This window comes from Mustela nivalis (assembly GCF_964662115.1).
Source record: "Mustela nivalis genome assembly, chromosome: 16".
In the NCBI taxonomy this organism is placed as follows: domain Eukaryota; kingdom Metazoa; phylum Chordata; class Mammalia; order Carnivora; family Mustelidae; genus Mustela; species Mustela nivalis.
This window is the reverse complement of record NC_139035.1, coordinates 29717700-29737904: the sequence shown is the minus strand read 5'-3', so window position 1 is coordinate 29737904 and position 20205 is coordinate 29717700. Positions and strand designations below refer to the sequence as shown.

General features: G+C 43.8%; 1 protein-coding gene across 9 annotated transcripts in view; it reads left to right on the top strand.

Annotated features, from left to right (window-relative positions):
* DNAH14 (dynein axonemal heavy chain 14) overlaps window positions 1-20205 on the top strand; it is a 348451-nt gene that overhangs the window by 257157 nt on the left and 71089 nt on the right. For all 9 annotated transcript variants that reach the window (XM_082704493.1, XM_082704492.1, XM_082704488.1 and 6 more), the window contains 6 exons: window positions 2101-2209; window positions 2718-2843; window positions 3676-3770; window positions 6548-6707; window positions 13278-13409; window positions 13915-14010. In XM_082704493.1, the coding sequence (XP_082560619.1) occupies window positions 2101-2209; window positions 2718-2843; window positions 3676-3770; window positions 6548-6707; window positions 13278-13409; window positions 13915-14010 (718 nt within the window). The remainder of the gene's footprint in view (window positions 1-2100; window positions 2210-2717; window positions 2844-3675; window positions 3771-6547; window positions 6708-13277; window positions 13410-13914; window positions 14011-20205) is intronic.

Here is a 20205-nt window from a genome sequence, read left to right as displayed (position 1 = left end):
CTGGGGTCCAAGCGTGCAGCGAGGTAACCAGGAATCCTGTTAGTTTAGAAGGTAAACCTTGTCCTGGTGTTTTCAGTAAACTTTCATCAGGCCTAGAGGCTGGGGCTTTTGGTGGTTTCTCTGAGTCCTTGGATTGAGATTTTTATTGGTTGGTGGTTAAACTGAGGGTGACGACAGCAGTCTGGGAACTCAGCCGGATGCCCCCCTCACAGGAGTCAGGAGACTAGGGGACCCTCCTTCCACCTCTGACATCCAAGTTTCCAAGGTGTACCCTTCCCACCACAGGGGCTGCTGCCTTCCATCCGCAGACATGAGACGGCAATGGTATAACCGGTCCCTGTCCCAGCTGTTTCCTCCCTCCCTGTCTTTGCCCGTGCCGCACTCGTGCCAGCAGCCCAGGCACATCTCTAGGTGGCTTGGTGGTTTCTCCCTTGTACTCCTTGTGCTGGCTCAGAACACCTTCCACCGCCCCCCGACCCCGATGTATGGGTCAGACCAGGACCACCTTCAGACTATCACCTTACACGCATGATCGTTCTCATGGCTACCCATAACTGCTCACATCCATCAAGTGGTAAACAAAGCACCGGGTGAGGGGTCCCTTTCCCCAGCCCCTCCTCGCTGCTCACAAATTCCAGCAGCCCCGTTTCCCAGGGGTAGACCTGGGAGAAGAAAAAGTGGGGGAGGGTTCATCGTGTGGTCTGGGTCCCTTACAGCCAATCCACATCTCTCCCCCATCCCAGAACTCACAGTGAAACATTCCAGTTATAGGGGAACTAAGTCCCGAACCCCCTGCCCCACATATGTGCTCCCCCGGGAGCTGAGCTTTAGTGGCCTCCCTGTCTTTTCAGCTGTCTCATTTTTATTTATTTATTTATTTGCAGACAGAGATCACAAGTAAGCAGAGAGGCAGGCAGAGAGAGAGAGAGGAGGACGCAGGCTCCCTGCTGAGCAGAGAGCCCCATGTGGGGCTCGATCCCAGGACCCTGGGAACATGACCCAAGCCGAAGGCAGAGGCTTTACCCTCTGAGCCACCCAGGCGCCCCCTCATTTTATTTTTAGTAGCACCTGCTCCTGGGGGTGAGTTAACTAACTGCTGAGCACTGGCCAACACGTGCAGCTCAAGACAAGTGACAACCCTGTTTACGTAGCTGAGTAATACAGACGTGTAGGTTCAGAGGATCACTCTGAGATAAACTGGAGAAAGAAAACTCACAGCAAAGATCTGAAAGCTATTGTATGAATCCAGATGAGACATTCTGAAGACCTGTCCGGACGTTAGGCCAAAGGGGGAAATACCCGACAGCATCCGCATCATTGACCGTGTGCAGGGCACGGCTGATGACATTCCTTTAGGTTAGGAAAGCCAAGAAGTAGAAACTGTACCTTCTGCAGGCTTTTTCCTCATCTTGCTTGCTAGAGTCAGGACTAAAATTCTGTTGACTTAACAGATTTGTAGTCTGCTGATTTTATATAGTTTGTAAGGAATAAAGTACATTTTATTTTTATAAATATATTTACTTTACTTTATTCCTTACAAACTATATATATATATCTTAGCCCCACCACTTACCCTTCACTCCAAGGTCCACTTTGACTTAGTGTTGTGCAGGCCTGAGGCTTACGTCGAGGTTCTTGCCCTTTGACCGGTCCCTCTGCATCCTCTGTCAAAGACGTTTCCTTCCGCTGCCACTTTTGCACCTTCATGAAGAGCTAGTTGTGCTTTCGTGGGTTTGCTTCTGGCTTCTTGGTCCGATTCTGTTGATCGACGAGCCTGGCCCTCTCCCAGGACCCCGGTCCTGATCCAGTCATGACCTCATGAGTCTCACAATCAGGCAGAGAAGTACCACCCACCCTGTTCTACTGCAAAATTGTTTTAAACGTCCTGGTTCATTTGCCTTAGAAGAAGCGTGTCTTTATCTACAAAAAAAAAAAAAAACACACACACACACTGCAGTTTGGGGACATCACATTAAACTATATATCCATTTGGCAGAGAATTGACATTTTACCATGCTGTCTTTCAATACAAGATCGTAGTATATCTTGCTTTGCTGACATTTCCTTACATCTTATGCCTTCTTAATTTCAACTCCTCAGGAATCATCTTCGTATGGGTGTCTCCAAGATCCTGGAAGCAACTGTACTTGTTACAGAGATGCAGGAGGAGCTCTTGATCCTTGGCCCACAGATAGAACAAAAAACAAAGGTAGATCTGGTTTGGGAAATTGCTTTTAAAGATTTTATGGTTTAATATAAAGCAGCGTTGGGAAGCAGAGGCTCTGCTACTTGGCCAACATGGCTTCAGATCCCAGTTTTGTTAGCAGGCAGCTGGGTAGCTCTGTGGGCCTCAACTTTCTTGTCTGTAAAATGGGCAAGACAAGGACAACAATGATAACAAAGGCCCCCAGCTAGTTGTAACACCTCACGCAGCATAATTCTGCCGTGGTCCGTTGCACCACCCGGAACCATGCTGCGGTAACTCACAGTCTGCAGCATATTTTAAAACTTGACCTGTGTCGCATGACATGATGTTTACTGGCTCTGGTCATCCTTTGCACTTTCGTCTATTCAGCAAATATATTTCAGACTGGTTTTGGTAAATTTTATAGCAAAGAAATGAGTTTTATGAATCTGTCTTGAAACGAATTTGTCTTTAAAGAAGAAATACCATGTCTCTGAAGATGCATTCTCAAAAGACCTGCGTGTCTCATTAGGAAATGGAAGCTCTAGTGGAAAAACTGCAGAAAGATTCACAAGTCGTGGAGAAGGTCCAAATGCTTGTTAAACAGGACGAAGAAATTATGGCCGAAGAAGAAAGAATTGTGGAAGAGTATGCTCAGGTAAGCACCAGCGTATAATCCGTCACAGTTATTGGGACATTTGCAAAAAATGACAGCTTGCTTTGCCTAACTCCCACCCAAAAAAAAAGGGACGCTGTCCGGCACATGTAGCGTGGTGTTTGCTGCACCACCGGGTGTCACGATCACGTGCAAGGTGCGTGCAAGGACTTCCCACAGACCGCATTCCGGACCGGTGTATGCAAATCTTGTTTCCCCTCCATTACCCATGTAGCTCTTGGGCCTCGTGGCATAAATTGTTACAATATGTCCTTTGGCTGAGCACTTAGTGTCACCTGCCCAGGAAAGCTGCAACAGGGGACAGCAAAAGCATTTCTAGAAGGCATTCCTAATTGACATAGCTTGCAGGAAATTAAACAGACAGGTGACTGTGTGCAGACCCCAAACCTGTCCCCAGGCATTCCCGTGACACCTGGCCCGAGAGAAAACCTGATTGCAGTTATAATGTCTAACTTGTGCAAGCCTGGAGAAAACACGCATCGCTGCCGACATTGGCGGAGCTCCTTCCAGGGCCCGGTGGGGGGTGGGGAGAAGCTGGGTCTGGGCCCTTTGAGGGGCTCATTAGCCAGGCAGTGACCCCTGTCCCGGGACCACCCCTTGAAAGGGCATTGCTACTGCCCACTGAGTCGGATGGAAAAGGCCGGAACCACACCCAGCGTCTCATCGGGGATGGAATAACGCACACGCTCCCAGCAGTGTAAGTAGCGCATATCATAAAAATGTCCAAGCTACTTTCCAAGTTCAAAATAGAAGACTGTATGGTGTACAGCCTTGTACATTCGGACACATCTGGGGGCCTCTGATTTTGTTGCAGGAAACAGCCCATGAAGTTAAAAGCGTGCTGCCGGCTCTGGAAAAGGCGGTGGTGGCTCTGAGCGCCCTGGACAAAGCCGATGTGGCCGAGCTGAGGTGGGTCACCTGTATGTGTCTGAACTGCGAATGCTCAGAATAAAACATGGACACAAAGGAGGAGGGACTAGGCCTCTATTCCTGTGCTGTTAGACTGAGTCATTCTCAGCCATCTTGGGGACTTGAAATTTGTCATCATGCGTGTCACATGCTGAGTGTCGTCGCCTTGTGGCACCATCGGTCATGGGGTGTGTCAGCATCTTACATCACCTCTAGAAAGGAAGGCTCCCGCCAGCCAGGCTGCAGGCTGCATGGGAAGAAATAGGACGATCCTGAGGTTTCTAGCTGAAATCTCGGAGAGATGCTCCCGACTGGGGTTTGCTGTCACCCCTCAGATGTGCCGAGTTGTCCATTATTCACCAGAAATAGTATTTCCATTAAAGATGCAGAAGTAGGCCGGTCTGCCATGATATTTGTCACGCGTGCTTAACTCTAGGGACAAGAGAAGAGGAAGGGCAAGCTGTCTTTAATCAGTGGGGCCCTCCGGGGAGAGCGCCCAGCTGAAGCCGCTCCCTGTAGGTCGAATGTCTCGGGGAGAGACAAACAAGAGGAACAGAGCAGGTGCTCAACCTCTTTCTCCTGTTCGACCTCATTCACCGGAATGCCTTCTCGCGTGTTCGTGCAGCAAAGAGGCCCCAGGCTGGTCGTGGAAGCGAGAGAGTTCTCGGTTGCCAGGTGGCCTGGGAGTGGAGAACCGCACGGACTTGCATGCACGCCAGGAAGGTGTCTCAGGGTAGGGTGTGGTAAGCAGGAGACACAGAAAGCACAAGTCTGAAGGCAGAAAGGTGGCAGAAAGGTGAAGGGGACAGCCTGAGTCCCCGCAGGCAAAGTAGCAGCATGCCTCTGCCTTCGTTCCAGAAGGCCGTTCTCTTAGCTCTTCTCTGGAGGACATTCCCCAGAGAGAGGCCAGCGCAAATACCCGTGAGCCTGATTTCTGCGGGTGGTGTGTGACCTGGGCTAACTCCCAGGCTCTGCCGCCAAGCTTCCTGGGCAGAGATCCTGCCATTGCCTCCCTGTGCCTCAGCTTCCCTTTTATGCAACAGGGATAACAGGTCATCAGAGGACTGGATGGCTTAAAACATGTCAGGTGCCTAGAACGAGTCTGGCGTGAGACAAGGGCTCAAGTTAAGAGGGTTCAAATCAAGAGGTTTCTTTGGAGCAGGCCCACTCCCTTTCCCTGGCTTAAAAAACGCTAGCTCTTCCAGGGATTGCGTCCCATATGTCTTGGGGGTTTTTTGGTTGGTTGGTTCACTGGTTGGTTTTTAGGATTCTCCCTTGTGATATTGCTAATGTGCATTTCACTTTGATTTCAACGCCAGATAAATGGGACATCTTACAGTAGGAATTCTTAGGGTGTGCGGCAGAGACCTCTAGAAGATACAAAGTGCAAACGGTTGTCTCTCATAGGATTAGCACTGTTAGCTGCTGGAAGAAGGAGGATAGTAGAAAATAGAGATGGGGCAAACCAGAGTCTAAGCCTGAGGACTCCTGGGTAGTAATGAGGCCTTTAAGCCAATTTCCAAAGTATGTAGGTCTTGCTTTGAATCAGGTATATTTGTTTCTGGAAAGTGACATGTAGGTGGGATTGTAGTCTATTGAGTGTGTTTTCTCTTTAATTTACGTTAAAATTGTATCGAGAATATATTTTATTTTAACCATATTCCCATTATGTTTGCTTTAAAAAAGAGTCAAACATAGGCAAAATTGAGGAAAAACTTGCTTTTGGAGATTTCCTTTCTCTTCTGAGGACCTTATCTCTCTTTCCCTAGTTCCTCTGTTACAATCTTTCTCCTTCTTTCAAAAAAACCATGCTGATAATCTCGGAAAAGCCATCTGAGAAATTAGTTCCAAACGAAGTGTTAATGATTTAATTATTTAGTTCTGAAAAATATCTGCATTTTAAAAGTAGACTGCAAATGAAAACAAAGATTTATCTAAATAAATGAGTCTCTAATGGTGAAATTTAAGGTAGGGGGAATCTTCTTGGTAACCCCTATAGACAGTGTTGTACACATATCTATGTGTACACAAATCTATGTTCATTGCCTGCCTTCTTTTGGGAAGTCTATATGGTTTCATTTGGATTCACATGGATTAATGACTGTCATTAATCATTACCATGGATGGACCCCTCCTTTTTGTTCCCAAGTCCCAAATGCTGTTGATAGCAGCCACAATCTCATGACCCTTCACCAAAACTTACTTCTTGTGACTGCTCTTCTGACCCCTGGCTCTCCAGAGCATCACCTTCTCACTAACAGTGCCGAGGCGTGTCAGGTAGTGAGGACATGGATAAGAAGCAGCTTCCAGTGTTCCAATAATGACATGCGAGAGACCCACTCCCGCCCGCCCTCCCACACTCTGCTCTATCAGTGATTTCTTGCTGGGAATCTTAGATCAGGGTGAGGAAACGTCAGAGAACGTGTTTAAGGGGAGTGGCACGGTTGTCTCTGTCGAGTAGTTCTTAGTACCTCAGCACTGGTGAAACATGAGAGCTCCTGCTTTAAAGACTCCGCAGTGAGTACTTTGATGCGGAAAAGGTCCTCTAACTCAACTGTTCTTCGTATTTAAGTGTCATGCATGTCATCTTCCTGAAGCAAAGTTACTCATATATTGAACATACCCAAACATTTAAAAATAACCAAAACTGAAATGACTAAATAGTTATCCTTACGAAAATGCCTGTTCGGCATCTGTGTGTATCGCCGTCTGCGGCGGTTTACAGGGGGCGTGCGACGTCAGCTGTGAAGCTGACTGGGTTTCCACCACTATTGCAGAGTGTACACACGGCCTCCCTTCCTTGTGCTGACCGTCATGAATGCCGTCTGCATTCTTCTGCAGAAGAAGCCTAACTGGGCTTCAGCGAAGTTGCTTCTTTCAGAAACTGGTTTCCTGAAAAAACTGGTTAACCTTGACAAGGACAGCATCCCGGAGAAGGTAAGAAGTCAACCCCTAATGAGTGCACAGCTGATGCTTTCCATGTTCATAGTCTGGAAGAGTCCAGCAGACATGGTAAAATTGGCACTGGGCATTGGCGTGGCAAGTCAGGGGTGCAGGTTAAAAGATGATAGAGCAGGTTCCGAGAGGAGGTCTGCTGGGAGTGCTCACGGGGGAAGGCCGCCTCTCAGAATCTTTGATGAGAGAAGAGGCCAGCAGAGGGAGGCACTGAGTCACACTAAGAAACGCAGGAGTGGTTTGAAGTGTCTGGGATGTCTTAAAGTTCAGGTATAATTGGTATACGACATTGTATTACTTTCAGGTGTACAATATAATGACTCAGTATTTGTATGTTTTGTGAAATGATCACCACAGTAAGCATAGTCATCCTCTGTCCCCGCATACAGAGTCACAAATATCTTTTCTTACAGTGATAACTTTTAAGATCCACTCCATAACAACCTTCAAATACACAATACGGTATCTGAAGCTATTTTAGCTGGGACTTACTTATCTTCTAAATGGAAGTTTCCTCCTTTGACCCCCTTCACCATCCCTAACCGCAACCCCCCCGACAACCACCAATCTGTTGTTCTCTATATCTGTGAGCTCAGTTTTTTGTTTTAAAGTCCACAGATGAGTGATGGATCTTTCTCTGTCTTATTTCCCTCAGCGTAATGCCCTCATGTCCCATCCATGTAGTCACAGCTGGGAGGATTTCCTTCTTTTTTATGGCGGAATAATACTGCCATGTGTTGGGATGAGTGTGTGTGTGTGTAACTTTTCTTTATTCACTTCTCCATCAGTGGACACTTAATTTGCTCCCATGTATTTGCTCTTGCAAACGGTACTTTAATGAACATAGGAATAGATATATCTTTTCAAGTTATTGTTCTTGTTTCTTTTAGATAAACACCCAGAAGTAGAATTGCTGGACCAATGGTAGTTCCATTTTTTAATTTAATTGAGGAGCCTCCATACTTCTTCCATGATGGCTGTACCAATTTTAATCCCACCAACAGTGCACAAGGGCTCCTTTTTCTCTACATCCTCACTTGTTGTCTCTTGTCTTTCTGATCCTAGTCATTCTGATGGCTGTGAGGTCATATCTCACTGTGATTTTGACTTGCATTTCCCTGATGATGAGTAAACATTGAGCCCATTTTCAAGCATCTGTTGGCAATCTCAGTGTCTTCTTTGGAAAAATGTCTATTTAGATCCTCTGCCCAATTTTTAATCAGATTGGGTTTTAGTGTTTTGTTTCTGTTTGGGGTGTGTTATTTGTTTGCTTAATTTTTTTAAAGATTTTATTTATTTATTGGACAGAGAGAGAGTGTAAGTAGGGCAGCAGCAGGGAGAGGAAGAAGCAGGCTCCTGCTTCTCCCTGATGAGCAGGGAGCCTGACATGGGGCTTGATCCCAGGACCCTGGGATTATGACGTAAGCTGAAGGCGGATGCTTAACCAACTGAACCACACTGGTGCCCTTGTTTGTTTGGTTTTTGTTTGTATGTTTGTTTTGCTTTTGAGTTAGAGGAGTTCTTTATATATGTTGGATATTAACTATATCATAAATATCATTTGCAAATATTTTCTTCCATTCTGTAGGTTGCCTTTTCATTTTGCTGATGGTTTTCTTTACCGTGCAAAAGCTTTTTAGTTTGATGTAGTCATATTTACTTGTTTTTGTTGCCTTTCCTTTTGGTATCAAATCCAAAATCAATGTCAAGGAGCTCACCATTGGTGTTTTCTTCCAGGAGTTTTATGGCTTTGGGCCTATATTCCAAGTCTTTAACCCATTTATTTCTGTGTTATTTCTGTGTGTGGTGAGATAGGGGTCCAGCTTCATTCTTCTGCATGTGGCTGTCAAGTTTTCCCAACACCATTTTTGTAGAGATTGTCCTTTCATCATTGTATATTCTTATTTATTTTTATTTTTATTTTTTTGAGAGCAGGGGAGGGGTAGAGGGAGGGAGAAAATCTTCATGCTGGGCATGGAGCCTGATGCCGAGCTCAGTCACACAACCCTGAGATCACAACCTGAGCTGAAAGAAGAGTCAGAGGCTTAACTGACTGAGCCCCCCAGGCGCCCCTCCCCATTGTGTGTGCTTGGCTCCTTTGTTATAAATTAACCAATTCTATGTACATGGGCTCATTTCTGGACACTCAGTTCTGGTCTATCAATCTGTGTGTCTGTGTTATGACCGGACCATACTGTCCTGATCACTAACAGCTTCGAAATCAGGAAGCGTGATGCCTACAGCCTTGTTTTCCGTTCCCATGATTATCGGACTGTTTGGGGCCTTTGTGGTATTTCTGTGGAAATGACATTGGAATTCTGATAGGGATTTCATTCAATCTGTAGATGCTCTGGGTGTTACAGACATTTTAATAATATTTTTTCAGTCTATGAGCATAAAATAACTTTTCACTTACTGTGTCTTCTTTAATTTCTTTCATCAGTGTCTTCAGTTTTGGGTGTACTTGCAACTGTACTGAATTCATTTTTTGATGGCATCCTTAGGGTAGTCTACATAGAATACGTCATCTGCAGATAGTGACAGTTTTTACTTCTTTTCTGATTGGGATGCCTTTCATCTTTTTCTTACCTAGTTGCTCTGGCTATGACTTCAGATATTGCGTTGAATGAAAGTGGTGAGAGTAAGCATCCTTCTCCTGTTCCTGATGTTAGAAGGAAAGCTTTCAGCTTTTCACTATTGAGTAGGATGTTAACTATGGGCTTGTCATGTACAGTCTTTATCATATTAAGGTATATTTCTAGCTCTACCCAGCTTGTTGAGAATTTTTATCATAAATGGATACCGAATTTAGTCAAATGCTTCTTCATCTATTAAGATGATAATGTGATTTTTATCCTTCACTTTGTTAATGTGGTGTATCACATTGATTGATCAATTGATATTAAACCATCCTTGACTCCTTGAAATAGATCCCACTCGATCATGGTTTATGATACTTTCAGTGAACTGTTGAATTCAGCTTGCTAATACTTTGCAGAGGATTTTGCATCATTGTTCATCAGGGATATAGGCCTGTAATTTTCTTTTTTTGTGGTGTCCTTGTCTGGTTTTTGTATCAGGGTAATACTAGCCTTATAAGATGACTTTACATGTGTTCCCTTTTTTGTTTTTTGGAAGTCTCTGGGAAGGATTGGTATTCTTTTCAATATGTTGGATAGAATTCACCACTGAAGCCAACCAGTTCTGGTCTTTTTCTATGTTGGGAGGTTTTTCATTACTGATTCTATCTCCTTACCAATAATTATTTTGTCCAGATTTTCTGTTTTGTTATTCAGTCTTGGTAGGTTGCATGTTTCTAGGAATTTATTCATTTCTTTTAAATTGTCCTATTTGTTGGTATATAATTGTAAGTAGCAGTCTCTTATAATCTATCTATTTGTATCTCTATGGTATCAGTTGTAATATCTCTTTTTTTCTGATTTTATTTATTTCAGTGCTCTTTTTTCCTTGGTAAATTAGCTGTAGGTTTTTCAATTTAATGTTGTCTTTAAATCTTTTTAAAAATTATTTATTTATTTATTTTTAAGATTCATTTATTTGACAGACAAAGATCACAAGTAGGCAGAGAAGCGGGCAGAGAGTGAGGAGGGGGAAGCACACTCCCTGCTGAGCAGAGAGCCCAACCTGGGGCTCGATCCCAGGACCCTGAGATCATGACCTGAGCCAAAGGCAAAGGCTCAACCCACTGAGCCACCCACGTGCCCCTAATGTTGTCTTTTTAAAAAACAACTCTTAGGGGCACCTGGGTGGCTCAGCTGGTTAAGCGGCTGCCTTCAGTTCAGATCATGATCCCAGGATCCTGGAATGGAGCCCCACATCAGGCTCCCTGCTCAGCAGGAAGCCTACTTCTCTCTCTCCAGCTCCCTCAGCTTGTGTTCCCTCTCTTGCCGCCTCTCTCTCTGTCAAATAAATAAATAAAATCTTTAAAATTAAAAAAAAAACTCTTAGATTCATTGATCTTTTCTATTGTGTTTTTGTTTTGGTTTATTTATTTAAAGATTTTATTTGTCAGAGAGAGCACAAGCAGGGGAAGCAGCAGAGGGCATGGGAGAAGTAGACTCCCCCCGCCGCTGATCAGGGAGCCCGACTCAGGGCTCAATTCCAGGACCCTGAGATTGTGACCTGAGCCGAAGGCAGAAGCTTGACCAACTGAGCCACCGAGGCACCCCTCTATTGTGTTTTTAGTCTCTATTTCCTTTACTTCTGCTCTCATTTTTATTGTTTCTTCCTTCTCCTAACTTTGGACTTCACTCGTTCTTCTCTTGCTAGTTTTGTTAGATATGTCGACTAGAAGACTAAACCTTAGGTCAGAGCTGTAAGAGAAGCATAGAGGCCTCTGTCACTGAACAACTAGGAACTTGTGGATGGGGCGGAGGCACGAGTCTGCAGGGGCACCTTCAGGACTATTTCTCCCTTGACTGTGGCCTTGGGAGTCTCATGGATGGAAGCGTCGTTGGCTTTCAAACCAGGTATTTTGGGGGTCTTCTCTCAGGTACAGGCCTAAAAAGTCGAGAGAGAAGCTTGGGGTTGTGAGTTCCCTCCCAGTTGTGGGTAACGTGTCAGGAGTCGGGTGTACCGCAAGATTATGTCTCAGCTTCTGTTCCCGGTTCCAGGGGTGTTTCTTCTCATTGCCCAATGTGTAGGAGTCATTCAGGTAGCTTTTTGGTTTCTTTTGGAGATAGTTGATCTCTACGTAGTTGTAGATTTGGAGAAGGTGAGTTCAGGGTCCTCCTACGTCACTGTCTTGAACTGGATCTCGAAGATTGATTTTTATTTATGTAACAAATATTCATATAACAAATGAGTGCCAGACACTCTTCTGAGCACTTTACAAATATGAATTCATGCTGGAGGAGATGGGGGGCAGATTGGAACAGAGAAAAAAATTGAAGAAAATGGGGCAGCCTGGACTCTAGGGAATGGTTTCGCTGCGACAGATTCAATTCAGCAGAATAGAGATTTACCGTCGGACTTCAAGGAGGATGAAAGCTGGGCCAAAGTCTGAGCAAGCATTGGAGTTGAGGGCCCTAGTAGAGCCAGAGGCCACTCTGGACAGGTGCGTATTGCAGGAAGAGGAGGGGTATGGGCAGGGACGGCAGGAGGTTAGGAGGGCCTGGACCAAGGCACATTAGGTAGCAGTAAGAGAATCACATGCCACCGACATGGCCACCAGCCAATGCCTTTGGCATCAGAAGCTGCAAAAGGAGAGGAAGAGAATCCCCCCCAGGCCCCAGGAGGGAGTACTATCCCACCTAACCTGGATTTCAGATTTCTCATCCCAGCAAGGTCAGAGAATCAACTGCTGTTGTTTTCGGTCACCCAGTTTGTGGGAATCTGTCACTGTGCTCACAGGGAGCAAATAGAGAGTTGGGTCCCAGGCAGTGGTTGCTGCAGTAACAAGTACCAGGAAACGTGAAGAGGCTGGAGGACTATGCAGACCGGGTATTGGGCAGGAGCTGGGCTGAGAGCTCCATGCAGGGGCAGCTGGGTAGATGCATACAAGGCACTGTCCTTGGTTCATTCAGTCACCTTCCAAGGGACATCATAAGACATGATGAGAGCTCACAAGACCAATTCATTCCTTGGTGTTGCGAAGGCTACATTGTAATAGGGAGGCCAGATGTCACACAGCTAATACCAAAGTCAATTAATTACTTACATGATGATCCGTGCTATTAGGAAATACAAGGTAGTGTATGAGCAAGGCGACGTTTTTAGCAGAATGTTAAGGTTGCCATCCGTGTTATTTCTGAATCAATGTAAAACTACTGACTCTCTGAAGTATTCTTAACAAAAATGATTCCCTGTGGTTTTGTTTAAACAGGCCTGTCAAGCTAAAATAATAGCTCATTGAAAGAAATTATTAAAAGCATAACAGTATTTTAATCAATAATGAAAACACCAATAGTAAGTTGATAATAGACCACCTGCCATGTAAATCGCGTAGCAAAATGCTGTTCTGTCCTCCCAGGTAAGAGAGGAAGTGCCTGGTTGGGAAGGAAGAGAACAGGAGTCTTCATCTGAGAAAGATTTTATTTTGATGATGACTCCCCAAAGTAGATGAGAAATAGTATGTATCCAACTGGAAACAAGGTTGTGCCCATAGATGAGGTGACTGGGAAGCTAGAGTGTCCTCAGGGACCCCGGCTGGCCAGGGCCTCACTGCCTCCGCTGCAGATGACACAGCCCTTCAAGTAGCAACCATACCCTGCCAACGTGCCCCTTGGGGACAGAAGGTTGGGGATGGTGTCTGTCTGCTCACACCTCAGGGGCACAAGTCCCTTGGGTGGAACTCCAGCAGAGCCAGCAGGCCAGTCAAGGCAGCAACGAGATGTCCAAGGCATCCGTCCCAGAGGTTTCTCTCTGCAGCTGCTGGAGTCGCTGTGTCCCAGCTGCAGCCACAGAGCTCTGACTGAGGAGGGCCGAGGATTTCTCGTGGGAAATACAAGTTCACTTTTATGGGGACTGAGGAAAACTGCAGGACACGAGCATTGCTTTTTTCCATAATACACAGAATTGTGTTATCTCTAGGTCTTCACGAAGCTGAAAAAAATTGTAACCTTACCTGATTTCAACCCAAACAAGATTGCCCTTGTGTCAGTTGCCTGTTGCTCTATGTGCCATTGGGTCATAGCTCTGAATAACTACCATGAAGTACGGAAGGTACGTCCTGCCCCCCAAGTGTCGTCCCCCTGACTATGGTCCCCCCAAGTGTTGGCACCAGCCCGCAAGTCACTCGGCCCAGCCCCAGGGAGAGGGTGCACACCACAAGGCGCATGGGAACTGCCGTGGGAAGAACGCCCCTAATGAAAACCACTTTAATCCAAGATCCTATGCTAACAGGCCTCAATTTTATGTTTTCTGTTTTTATTATTCTATTTTTATTTTATAAATTATCTTATAAATAAATTTATTTTATAAATATTTATATTTCTTATTTTATTTTTTATTATTTTATTTTATTTATGGCAACTATGCTCTTGTCTTATTTGCTGATTTTCATATGTTTCACCATATTAAACTACTTGCTATCCCTTTAGTACACATAATTTTAGGAAAGCCAATTGGAAGAATTGACACTTAGAAATGCCTTTCAAACATAAGCAACATTTTTAACAGCAATCTTGACAATTTTTTAGCACTTGAACGTTGTGACATTCTTTTTTAGGTGGTGGTCCCTAAGCAAATCCGGGTAGCTGAAGCTCAAAATGTCCTCAAAATTGCACGACAAAGGTTGGCCGAGAAACAAAGAGGTTTGCAGCTGGTAAGACATTTGTTTGCTTGTTAAACCTGCAGCAGCTTTGTGAGCTGGTCAGAAATACCAAGAAGAGGTCATTCCCTCCATAGAGTTTCATCAGTTTAGGGTAAAATGAGGATAATAGTAAAGGTAGTAAAGAGATTAATTGTGATTAAGCAAATAATACAGGGCTATATGTACAGGTGCCTTTCACATAATAAAACACTAAATAATGCTAAATATTACTGTGTCAGTAATGTATTAATTTACCATTTCACCAGATTTCTCCCAGGAGAGCTTGGTGACTTCTGTCTACCAAAGACTTACCCAGTATCAATCTGTGATTTTAAAAATTGTCCTTAACCTGTTTATATCAAATTACTCTGTTGTCTTATAAAGATGTGGTTTTGTCTTAAACTTCTTGGTGTTCAGTTAAAACAGGGGTATCATTTCGGGAGAGAGGACCAAGGTTGCCAGCCCACTCACAGGCTTTCTGAGAGGGGGTGAGCCAGCAGGAAAAGGCAGCCCTTTGGCACCTTCTGTTTGCCTGTATATGGTCTTTCTCCCAAACCTCCCCCCACCCCCACACCATTTCAATGAAATTCTCACATTCTCAAATCTGGGGATTTCATTTAAAATTTGAATTTTGGTCTTCACTTGAAAATTCAGAAGCTCTGGCAGCCATGGGCAGGCACTCACATGGCTATAAACCTCCAACACACTGCAAATACTTATGTCACCTGCCTGCCCCCCACCAGGCGTTTCTTGCAAACTTGGCTATATAAAAAGTATTGGATAGTTTGAAGAAAATTAACAAATTTTTACTGAATGTATTTTATGCTGGCATGTCATTTTACTGCTACTGTTTTGTTGCCACTTATGATGTACATATACAGTCCCATTTAGAGATGTGTTGCTAATAGCTGACATTTACAGAGCATAGACTCTGCTCCCAGTACCACGTGGAGGCTTTATACGAACTTTCTCCGTCAGTCCTCAAGTCACCTTTCAGAAGGAGATGTTTCCAAGGGAGAAAACTAAAGTCAAAGATTTAGTAAATTTGTCCAACACCTTGAACCTCTAAGTGGCGACCACACTCTAACCCAGGGCTAACTCAAAAGCACTTGCGGGCTCCACAAAATACACTCCCATCCATGAGTGATGTGTAAACCATCCAACAGCCGGTGGGGCCCAGCTGCCAGCCAGTCACAGAGCAGTGTGGGGTCCTGGAGGCCACCTACAAAGACAGGATAGTCGGGGGGGAGGGCCAGGATGGGCAGTGGTAGGGCTGGGAGCCCTCTCCAGGGTGTGGCATAGGACCACTTAGCAACCGCTGCAGAAATAGTTCGATATTTATACAATTAGAGTGCCTCTGTCAGCCCATTTCTGACCCACATGCAAGTTCAAAAATGGAGTAGCCCAGGAAAGGAAAAAGGTTTCTTCATAATTAAAAAAAAAAAAAATTACACATTATACAACTTAATAAATAGGGAGTTTGAGAAGAAATACAGCTGACCTTTGAACAACACAGGCTAGAACAGCAAGATCCGCTTATACGTGGATGGTTTTCAGTAAACACAACACAGCACTGTAAATGTATTTTCTCCTCCTTGTGACTTTTATAATGACATTTTCTTGTTTCTACCTTCCTTTAGTATGAGAATTTCATATACGTGTTACATACAAAATACGCTTTGTGTTATCAGTAAGGCTTCTACTCAGCAGCAGGCGATTAGTAAATAAGCTTTGGGGAGACAGAAGTGGATTTTCAGCTGCATGGGTGTGTTCGGGGGTATTCCTATCCCTTGTGTTGTTCAAGGCTCACCTGAAATTTTTAATTTAATGGAAATATCCATTTGTTGTTTTTCAATAATTATTAGAAATTCTGTGTAAGTAAATTTAAAAACCCGAATGATATGCCTGGTTTTCAGGAAATTCTTAGTCACTAAAAGTCAACCAAAAATAAACTTGAAAGCCTAAATAAGCAAAAATCAGAGATTTAAAAGGTCTGAGATAGAACCAACAGACAGAAGATAAGGGAAGAGGAATGAGCAGCACGACCAGCGAGACCTACAGGCACTATGAGCACTGCATCCAGCAGCAGAACACAGAGTGGGTCTTCCTGGATTCTTAGAGGCAGATGGCTACAAAGTATCTTCTCTGACCACAAGGAGTGAAGCTGGCAACCGAGAACAGAGGAGAACTGGAAAATTCATAGATACCTGAGGATCCAACAATGAGCCCCAGAGCAATCAGTGACCCAACGAAGAAATCATAAGGTACGTTTGAAAATACTTAGAGACAAATGAAAACATAGCACAACATATCAAAACTCCTGGCATGCAGCAAAAGCAGTGCCCAGAGGGACATTCAGAGCTGTGGACTGCTACCTTAAAAAGAAGGAAGGTGCCTGGGTGGCTCCATCAGTTAAGCCTTTGCCTTTGGCTCAGGTCATGATCCCAGGGTGCTGGGATCAAGCCCCGAGTTGGGCTCCTTGCTCAGTGGAGAGTCAGCCTCTCTCTCTCCCTCTGCCTGCTGCTCTGCCTACTTATGCTCTGTCAAATAAATAAATAAAATATTTAAATTTAAAAAAGAAGGATCTCAATAACCTCACTTTATACTTTAAGGAACTCGAAAAAGAACACACTAAACCCAATATATAGCTAATGGAAAGAAATAATAAATATTAGAGCAAAGATAAATAAAATAATAAAAAAACAAGAGGAAATCAGTGAAACCAAACATTGGTTCTTTGAGAAGATCATCAACATTAACAAACCATTAACTTAGATTCCTAAAGATTCAACCAAAATTAGTAAAATAAACAAAGCCAGTAAAGTTACAAAATGCAAAATCAATATACAGAAATCAGTTGTGTTTCTATACGTCAACAACAAACTATCCGAAAAAGAAATTAAGAAAACAATCATATTGACAATTGTGTCAAAAATAAATAAATAAAATGCCTAAGAATAAATTTAACCAAGGAATTGAAAGCAACTCCTTGGTACTGTACCCTATACTCTGAAAACTGTAAGACATTGAGGAAAGAAAAGGAAGAAGATACAAATAAATGGAATGGTAGTCCATGCTCATGCCTAGGAAGAATTAACATTGTAAAATGTCTGTACTACCCAAAGCCAGCGACAGATTAAATGTAATCCCTATCGAAATTCCAAGGCATTTTTCACAGAGATAGGACAAACAATCCTAGAATTTATATGGGACCACAAAATTTGTTATTTTTTCTGTTTTTGGTGAGGTTTTTTTTTTTTTTTTTTTTTTTTTTGGTGATACATAGTCTAACAGTGTGAGATATTACCTCTTAATGACTAAGCCACCCAGACACCCCAATACTGACCATCTCCTCGTGTCTGTTGGCCATCTGTATGTCTTCTTTGGAAAAATGTTTAGTTCATCTGCTCTTTTTTTTTTTTTTTTTTTTTTGAGAGATAGCACACGCGAATGGGGGAGGGGCAGAGGGAAAGGAGAGAGAGTCCCAAGCAGCCTCCTCGGCAAGCACAGAGCCTAATGTGGAGCTCTACCCCACAACCCTAAGATCATGACTGAGTCTAAATCAAGAGTCAGGCACTTACCCAGTTGAGACCCTATCTTCTGCTCATTTTCTGATCAATGGTTTGGGGTTTTGTTATGGAGCTGTAGAAGTTCTTTATATATTTTGGATATTAGCCTCTTACCCAACTGTTTTTGCAAAACTGTTCTCCCATTACGTAGGTTACCCTTTCATTTTCTTTGATGTAGTCTTTCTTTTGATCAAACTTTGATGTAGTCCTAGTTGGTGACTTTTGGTTTTGTACACTCTTGGTGTTAAATCCAAAAAACTCATCACCAAGACCAATGTCAAGCAGTTTCTTCCCTACATTTTCTACTAGGAGTTTTATGGTGTTTTGATTTATTTTGAGTTAATTTGTGTAAATGGTGTAAAGTAGGAGTCCACTTTCATTGTTCTGCATGTTTTTCCCAGCTCCAGTGGTTGTTTCCCCAGTGGTTGTTCTTGGCTCCCTCATTGAATATTACTTAACCATACATGCCAGGCTTTGATCCTGGGTGCGCTATTCTGTTCCATTACTCTGTGCGTCTATTTTATCCTGTTGCCATACTGTTTTTATTATCATACAGGAATGCTACTGATTTCTGGATAGATCTTAACATCTCGCAACTTCACTAACATTGTTGATTCGGTCTAACAGTTTTTAGGGGGTGAGTCTTTTGGATTTTCTATATACAAAAGCATCTCATCTGCAAATAGTGACACTTTTCCTTAATTTCTTTCTGATTTGGGTGCTACTTATTTCCTTGTCTTGCCTGATTGGAAGTCCTGATCAGAGGCTGATCAAGAGGCTGATCAGTCTCTGATCAGGACTTCCAATACTATAACAAGTAAGAATGATGAGAGCGGGCATCCTTATCCTGTTCCTAGTCTTAGAGGAAAAACTCTGTTCTTCACCGTGGAGTATAATGTTAACTATGGGTTTGTATTAACTACCCTTTATTATCTTAAGGTTTGTTCCTTCTATTCATGATCTGTTGATGGTTTTTACCATGAAAGGATATTGTATTCTGTCAGATGCTTTTTCTGCATTTATTGTGATGCTCATGTGACTTCTATCCTTCTCTTAATATGATGTAATACATTTATTGATTTGCATATGTTGAACTATCCTTGCAACACAGGGATAAATCCTACACGGTCATGGTGTACAACTCTTTTAATATGTTCTTGAATTCAGTTTCCTGGTATCTTGTTGAGAATTTTTGCATCTATATTCATCAAGGCTATATTCATCTATAGTTTTATTTTTCAGGACAGTTATTTTATTTTTCTGTGTTTTGGAATAATTGTGTTTCTTTTTTTTTTCCTTGACTTTCTGTGTTGGTCTCTGTGCATTTGATAAAATGGCCACATCTCCCTGTCCTGACAGTATGGCCTTGCACAGGAGAGGAAACTCCTCAGTCCAACCTGAGCTTCGGCTTCTCTCCCCCACTGTGGCAGTGCCCAGGCAAACTTGTTTGTTTTTAGGGGCTCCCAGAACTCAGGGTGTGCCAACACCTGTTAATGTCCCAGAGCGGAGCATCTCAATCAGCCCCTAGAGCAGGCTCCTTGGAAGCCTGTGTAACTAGTTCTCTTCGGGGACAGATTGGGAGGTGGGTGTTTCTGTCTGAGTCCTCAGCACTGAGCACCTAAGAACTGTTTCTTTGTTTGCTGTAGTTCTCTGGGACCCACAGACATAGGCTCTGCTGGCTGCCAGAGCCAGGTGCTCAAGGGGTGTATCCTCTGGGCCACCACTACCAAGACTGGGGCACCTACCAGCACCCAGGCTCTGGGGAAATCACAGTCAACCCCCAAATGTGTGCTAAACTAGCAGCCTGACCCTTAGGTCACAGCCTCTTTCAAATAGGCCTCTTTAAAGCTAGGACTGGGAGACAGGCATTTCCCTCTGCTCCCTCTGTGCTGAGCCCTGAGGGCCATGGCCAGTTAGTAAGGATTTGCTCCCATCAGGTGGGTCTTGTGGACACAAGCCCACTTGGCTTTCAGTCGCAAAAGTTGAGAGAGACACTAGATGTCGGCTTCAAAACCTTTGCCCTCAGGAGGAAGCGGGAGTTCTGTTTGTGTCACTGTGCCAGAGGTGGGGTTATGGTGAAAGGCTCAGCCTTGCCTGTTTGGATGTGGGTACTTCTCACTGGCCCAGAGTGTCAGAGCTGCTCAGCCAGTTTCTGAGTCTTTCTCACGGGGAGTTGCTCTGGGCGTAGCTGTATGTTCGTCCACAGGAGCAGGTGGGTTCGGGTGCCTCCTCTGTCACCATCTTGGACTGGAACTCCCAGTTACATATTCTTTGATGCTTGGTATTCTCAAGTTTGGTGTTTACTCAGTTCTCTCAATGTTCATGATTCTTTTGTGTATTTTTTGTATTTTCATTCATTTACCCGACAAATAATTATTCATAATATTGTCGATTTGTTTTTCCTATTAAGTGGTAGAGCAGAAAAACAATAAACTCTAAATTTCAGTCAAATCCTTACTTAGGATAAGGGTACATTCCCTTCTAGCTTGCAACCAGGGCCTTCACGAGAAGTTTCTGATATTTTAACTCCTTGAACTCAAGTGTATTTGAAATGTGTATAAAATATTAATGGATACACTTAGTATTTTAAAAGTGAATGTAGGGGCGCCTGCGTGGCTCAGTGGGTTGGGCCTCTGCC